Genomic DNA, 7,766 nt, shown 5'->3' with positions numbered 1-7,766 from the left:
GCCTGCGGAGGAAGCACCGGTTAGCCCTGGTTTCACTACAGGCAGATTCACTCGCTACAGGGGCGAGGGAATAAAACCTGAACAGCCAATCAGAGTGATCTCTCTCACCGACAAGCTCCGCCGCCGATTCAACATGCTCAATCGGCCGATAAGCTGCCGACGCAGTCGACAGATGCTCACCAACGGCCCGACTTTGTTCGATGGCCGACCGTCAGCTTGGTGCGTCAGGGACTTAACTCACATTTAAGAACTGGTCTGGCTATTTATGTATTTGGACAGTTTAATGTGGTCTTTCAATTTGAGTCAGTACTACCACCCTCTGTGTTATAACCCTAGCATGTAACCCCAGTAACCTGACAATAGCTGTAAAAAAAGAAGCCAGAATTCTTACATTTTGACGTAGGGGTCGGAGAACCCGTTTACATCCATGGCTGCCAGGTGGGCACAGCGCTTCACGCCGACACAGAGACCTCCGCTGCGACGTCTTTCACCTCCTTCTCCTCCTCCTCCTCCTTCAACAAAGTCTTTATCCTGTGAACTGAGCGGAGGCAGAAACTGCAGGGAGAGAAGAAGACGACCTCTCTCCTCCAGGCTGTGCAGCTGCTCGTTTTCCCACTGTGGACAATGTCAGAGTAAACAGACCAGTTTAGTCAGACTAAATTGGTTTGATTAGTTTGGTTAAATTACTTCAGTCAGGTAAGCTTTGTCAGGTTTCTATGTGGAAATAGTTTAGACTGATTATTTTATTTATTTAGTTATATTAGTTAAATCAGGGTAGTTAGGTTGTAGACTCACAAGTCAGTCTTTAGACGCTTTGCTTAACTAAAGACTGATGACTTTCTCCCTGATTTTGTGTTTAGATGGGCGGATACAATTTCAGAGTTTAAAAAACTCCCTACGTTGCAGAACCAATAGTAAATCTGCAGGGCGGTCCTTCGGTGGCTCGCTGAACTCTTGTGCTTGTAAACATAGTCCCACTAGCAGTGTTGCCAACTTAGCAACTTTGTCGCTATATTTAGCAACTTTTCAGACCCCTCTAGCAACTCTTTTTCAAAAGAGCGACTAGCGACAAATCTAGCGACTTTTTCTGATGTTACTGAAGACTTCTGGAGACTGTTGTGAGAGCACGTATCATTCTTATTCTTCTCAACGAGCAGCGGATGCTGCCGTGGGCTCCTCTCTCGCCCCAAAGCACTCACAGACAGCCCAGTCCTCCCTCCCAGCAGCAGTCAGAGCAGGAGATGCTAACCCCTCCACGTCCAGACTGCAAGTGCTGCTGATCCCGACCTGATTTACAGTCAGGGCGGGATGTAAATGTAAAATTTTCTTTGTCTAATATAAATCACTGAAAGAAGGTTCATTTGTAGTTCTAAACATATTCAAGGTGTTTTTTTACTCAGTTTTTGTCTCTCCCACAACGTTATTCTTCTCTCCTACAGCAGCCATTACAATTACATGCATATGGACAATTACGCAAATTAGGCGATGACATCATTTAGCGACTTCTAGCTACTTTTAGGACAGCCAATAGCTACTTTTATTACTGAGGAGTTGGCAACAGTGCCCACTAGAAACACGTGTAGCGGTACAAAATGGCTCAGCCGTGCTCGCAGAAAACGCCGTCAAAGTTAGTGGATGTTTGTCGCGTTTGCGGCGACACATTCTCGCCAACTAAAAGAAACAAACATAATCTTTTACAAGGCCATGACTCATCCGTCCGGCCGGACTACAGAGGGAATCGCCTTGTTGTTGTTGTTGTACAAGGCGATTCCCTCTATAGTCCGGGTAAAAAACCAGCTTTTAGCTACATATATATATATATAGCTAAAAGCTGGTTTTCTACCCGTCGCTAAATGATGTCATCGCCTAATTTGCGTAATTGTCCATATGCATGTAATTGTAATGGCTGCTGTAGGAGAGAGGAATAACGTTGTGATATATATATATCTATATATCACATTTTTCACATCACTGTATCACCGTTTAGACTAATCCGATGTTTGTAAAGTCTATAAACACAATGATTGAACAAACATTACTATTTCTGTGTGCACGTTTAGCTGGGCTAACCGTTAGCTGTTAGCCCTGTTAGCCGTTAGCGGTGTCTGTAATAGGTAATAACTCATTAAACGGTCCGTGAAAAATATATCTTTTCCAGCGGATATCTTAGTTACAATATGATTGAGCTAGCAAAGCAGTTTTGTGTTGCTATGTGTGGTATGTATTCAGTTTTGGGAAATCACGATGTCTAGAAAGCAGCAGTGGCTGCAGCTGACAGGGACAGCTAACACTAGCAGCAAAGCTAACATCAGGACGTCATCTGTTAAAAGCCTCCTGTTGTCGGATATGACATGAAACTACTCCAGTTAGCTCAATCATGTTGTAACTAAGACATCCGCTGGAAAAAATATTTTCTTCACGGATGAGCACACGTTTCATAAAACGGAGTTAAATCTCTCGCCATCCATTTTCAAGTTCTCTGTGTGTTTGTTTCCTTGTGGACAAGAAAAGGGGGAGCGCACATTTCCGAGTAGGCGTGTCCTTTTCAAAAATGCAAGAGGTGTTGCTTTGTTGCTGGCCGTTTTCGCTGGTGTGTTAAACACATTTTAGAAAGGAGTGTCCCCAGACTATCAGAAGGCGGAGATCTCTGATTGTCTGGTGGCGAGACTAGTTAGGTTGGATTAACTGACTAGTTTGGTTGGATGTATTTAGTCAGATTAATTTAGTCGGATTAGTTAAATCATTTTAGTGTTAGTTCAGATTAGTTTGATTAGTTAGGTCGTTAATTCAGTGTTATTAGTTTGGTTGGATTAGATTAGTTGGATTAGGTTGGTCAGATTTATTTGTTGAATAGTTTAGACTGATTCTTTTTATTTGATTAGTTAGATTAGTTAAATCAGCGTAGTTAAATTGGATTAGTTTGGTTGGATATATTTGGATTCATTTAGTTGGATTAGTTGAGTCTGATCACCTGAGTCAAATTAGAGTTAGTTCAGATTAGTTAGATTTGTTTAGTCTTTAGTTTGGTTGTTAGTTAAATGTTAAGCTGTTGCTCCCAAACTCTGGAACGCTCTCCCCTTCTCTCTGAGATCCACAGATTCCTGTACTATTTTTATGAAGCAACTTAAACCATTTTTATTCAGACAGGCTGACTGATTAAATGTTTTTACCTCCTTTTATTGCTTCTTATGGGTTTGTTTTATTTGTGACCTTCTTTTTTTTAAATTGTATTTTCATTGTATTATTGTCTGTGTTTTTGCTTTTATTGTGAAGCACTTTGTGATTTTATATCTGTGAAAGGTGCTATATAAATAAACTTTACTTACTTACTTACTTACTTACTTAACTAATCTTCTTTGAATAGATTAGTCAGATCTAGTTTGGTCTGATTAGTTTTTTCTTAATAACTTTTCATCCTGCTCCAACTTTGAGACGAGATGTCAGCTTTAGACTCATGCTATCTCATGATGTAATGGGCAGATTACCATTAGATTTACTTTAGTCATTCTACCAGTTCATTTTAGAATCAAACCACAGTATCATGTTTTAGATATTGAAAACAACCAATAGAAGAAACTCTCTGAAGGGAATGAACCCCTGCAGAAATAAAGGCACTCTGCTTGTTATAAAACAAAAACTAAAAAAGCCTTTATTACAGTGGCCAAACAAAAACACAGAGAAATAACAGCACAGCAATGAACCTCAAAGCTTCAAAACACAAAACAATAAAATGTCTTATTCTTTAGGGAGGTCTGTGTCCATTTGTCTTCAATTTGGGTACATTTTCTGATGTTTTTGTCTGTTATTGAGGACTCAGTGATGTTGGCAGGACCTGATTGCCTCCGGTGTTTTCAGCAGCTTTTGCTTCAAATTGAAAATATTCCAGCATTTCACATTCAGCCACCATTATGATTCCCACAGGTGAGGACATCACGGACACCAAACCCACGATCTGCACTTTCTTCCACTGAGGAGTCATTCTGTGTGTGTCGCCTTGGTCTCTCTGGATGTTTTGGTATTAACTGTCAGATTCTTCAGACTTATGAAGAAGAGACATTCAGTATTATTTCTGCAAATTGGAAAAAGTCAAAGCAAAGATGAGGATAGAACTAGAGATCGCTTGTGGTTCACTAATTGTATGCATGTAGATTAAAAGTGTCAGCCATGACTGGATGATGAATGTGTTGTATCTGCATTCAGCTCCATCTGAGAATTGACCTGCCGTTTGTGGGAGTAGAGCCTTCTGAGTCCAGCTGTAATCCCATTTTCTATTTTAAATTCATTCTAAAACGCTCCCACAAAGAGGTGAACATGAGACACACACCACCACTTCCTGATGCTGTTCATTAAAACTCAGCCCACCGCAAGTCTTTGATTTGATTTTTGTGGTCATGACACAGCAGAGGGGGAGAAGATCGATAGTGTAATCCTCCTTCTTTGTCTCGCCCCCTCCTGTCTCTATTAGACTCTCTCCTCCAAAACTCACCTCACCTCCCCACCAGTCCTCATTACAGACTCACAGTGTACCACCTGCAGCTCCCACTTTGATCAACTCAACCTCTTTCCCACTTTGACCTTTCACTACACTTCAAGAGACCCAAGAGCTTTAGTTTTCATCTGTTTTGAACAAGAGGAAAAAGGTGAAAATGATATTCACGTTCGTAAGTGCGTCCTACAAATTCAGCTGGTGTTCAGCTCCAGAGAGCCGGCTTCCCAGCATCCTTCACAATAAAACTGCAGCTAAGAAAAGAAAAAGAAAAAGGTCAGAAAATAAGCAGATCGATGGCTTTTGCCCTGAGCCTGCATAGCTCGGCAGGATTTCTCACCCGCCCACCTCAGATTGGTGGGAGAGACACTGTGGATGAACCCTGTATGTACTGGTTGAGATTTCAGCTCAGTCACATTTTACAAAGTCAACCTCTCTGGGTGAAATGAAATAAGCAATGAGTCCTGCAGCCCCCAGATATCTGCTCCAATCCACACTTCAGTAAACATGCTGAAAGGAAATGTCATCAGGCTGCAGGTTCATGTTCCAGGTGAGCGGCTGACGGACGTCACCACTTCCCTTTCAGAGAGAGAGCTCCGTCCTTGTGTTTGAAGTGAGCCTCAGAGGTCAACTGCCAGATGACCTCACAGGAAGTTATAATTTAAAATCTGCTCACTGTGATGTTTTCCCGGAGACCAAAAAATTAATATCAGTCATAGTTCAAGCAAACAACATGCAAAAAATTGTTCATTTCCCCCAAATTGCAGAATAACACACATTAAGTGATGGAGCAGTTCCTGTGTACTGGAAGCCTAATTTACTGTTTCTGTTAATGGCGTCTGGTGCTTTGATGAGAGCATAGATAGGGAACTGAAGCCGTTAACAGCTGTATGACTGAAAGGTTAAGTGGTGAAAATACTGTCAGTATAGTGTACATTTTAACTGTTATGTTATTTTAACTGCCCAAAATATGTTTATACGCTTCTCCAAACTGGTGGTGTGCCGACACTTACCATATGCAATTCACTGACTATGGATAAGTACCCCATATATCCCCATTAGTATTATCAGCACAATGTACTGAAAGTACTTACAGTAACAGTATTCATTGTGCAGTAAAATGTTCCCTGTCAGTGTTTTACTATCATATGTTCAGTTTTAGGATTAATATTGCTGCTGCATTAATGTGTATGTTGTATTTTACCACTGTAGATGTTTAAGGTTGTGCTCATTTTAACTCCTTTATAGTTTAATCTACAGTATTGCATCATATTCTATAAGATCGTTATATGTTTATTGCATCCCTGTCCTGTGACAACCACATATTTCTGAAAAGTCAACTTTTTTATAGTGTCAGAAAAACAGCCCTGTTTTCAGCTATGTGACAATGCATTTTCCAGCTGATCCAAGAGGGTTTTTAAAGAGTTTGTTTAGCTTAAGAAGTGGGAGAATTTTTTCAGCATTTGAAGGAACACTTCATCCTTCAGTTTATCACAAACATTCACTGTCAATACATCTGGAGATACATGGTTTTCACTGGACAGAAAGGGGATGAAAAAACAATGATCTGAAAAGTAACTAAAGCTGTTAGGCAAATGTAGTGCAGTGAAAAGTACACCACTGAGATGCAGTCTTTCTGACTTCTGACACTTTCACCAGCGTTCATTAACAACAGAGCAAAAGCTGAATATATGGGTCGGCAGTAGCTCAGTCCATAGGGACTTGGGTTGGGAACCGGAGGGTCGCCTGTTCAAGTCCCCGTCCGGACCAAAAATGTGGAGCGAGGACTGGTAGCTGGAGAGGTGCCAGTTCACCTCCTGGGCACTGCCGAGGTGCCCCTGAGCAAGGCACCGAACCCCCCAACTGCTCGGAGCGCCTGTCATGGGCAGCCCCCTCACTCTGACATCTCTCCATTTAGTGCATGTATAGGTCCAGTTTGTGCATGTGTGTGTTCGGACCTGTGTGTAATTGACAACAGAGTGTAAAATTGAATTTCCCCTCGGGGATTAATAAAGTATATAAAATTAAAAAAAAAAAAATTAAATTAAATTATATAGATAGCTGTTTTGGGGCCAAGGAAGAGACAAGGTTGGACAAGAACATGAAGAGAAAACATTTATTCATACCTGTTAGCAAATATATATGTTATTATTCAGGTTGTAGGAAAAGCATTGATTTCATTTCTAATCAATCAAACGTCTTCATTTCCCTCAGCAGATCAATAGTGGAAATTGACCAAAGATGGAGCTGTCCTCTAATCCCACCGTTACAGAGAGGCAGTTTAATAGACTGAGCTGCTGTTTGTGTTTTATAAGCAGCTGCTCTCAGATCAGTCTACACACAGAGGAAAGGTAAAGGTGAGTCATTAAGTAAAGCTCCTGTTTGACACCACAACAAGGTCAATTGGCTGAAAAGAGCAGAGGGATTTCAACAACAATAAAACACCCCTGTCTTTGTTAGAATACTTGTATGACTGCTGAGGTGACGGCAGACAACTAATGAGCTCACACACTGTTATAAAACAAACAGACAGGAAGCTCTACTTGCGTCACACACACCTGGACACAGGAATCTAAACAAAATCTTAAAATGTGTAATTGGACCCAGAAGTCCTGTTTTCTTCAAACAAGCGACAGAATCAGCTGATGGGACATCGCCAACAAAAGACAGACAGGTGTGACACCAGAGACATGGACATTGTAGGTGATGGACACCCTGTGGCGCCTGGGGCCTGTATCACGAAGCGAAATCAACCTTTCCTGGGTTACCCAGACCTATCCTGGGTTGATTAACCCTAACAATGGCAATCAGGATAATCGGTATCACGACGCTGGATATCAACTTGGTAACTCAACCCAGGGTTGCTTTATCAAGAGCCGTGACCAATCACAATCATGAGAGAAGCGCAGCGTCACTGAGCATCACTGACCTGATCACAGAGCGCCGTATGTGAGGGAAGAAAAAGTATTTCTCGTGAGGATCAGAGATTAATTCTACTAAAATATGAGGAGGAGAAAAGCAACATTACAGAAAAGGCCAACACTGTGGCAGCTGCAGGAGGAGGAAATATGTGTGGCAACGTATAACGGGATGAATAATGTTTAGTTTTAGTTTAGATTAGTTTATTTGCACATAATGTTAAAAACAGACAGTATAACATTTACAAGATTAAAAAAAGAAAAGTGCCGGAGAGGTTAGAAGCCACTAAAAGCTTATCAAAGAAATTCCCCTGTCAAAACATCAATGAAATCACATAATAGAGAAGAAAAAAAAAACGGGT

The 7,766-nt window shown here is 41.2% G+C and overlaps 1 protein-coding gene across 1 annotated transcript in view; it reads right to left on the bottom strand.

The window, feature by feature from the left end:
• Positions 1–7,766, bottom strand: part of doc2a (double C2-like domains, alpha) — a 102,010-nt gene that overhangs the window by 11,737 nt on the left and 82,507 nt on the right. Inside the window, exon 8 of the mRNA XM_050069156.1 lies at positions 392–615. Coding sequence (XP_049925113.1) covers positions 392–615 — 224 coding nt within the window. The remainder of the gene's footprint in view (positions 1–391; positions 616–7,766) is intronic.

The sequence above is a fragment of the Epinephelus moara genome, chromosome 18, assembly GCF_006386435.1.
Source record: "Epinephelus moara isolate mb chromosome 18, YSFRI_EMoa_1.0, whole genome shotgun sequence".
Classification (NCBI taxonomy): domain Eukaryota; kingdom Metazoa; phylum Chordata; class Actinopteri; order Perciformes; family Serranidae; genus Epinephelus; species Epinephelus moara.
Note: the sequence above shows the minus strand (reverse complement) of the source record. Positions and strands in the feature narration are given on the sequence as shown.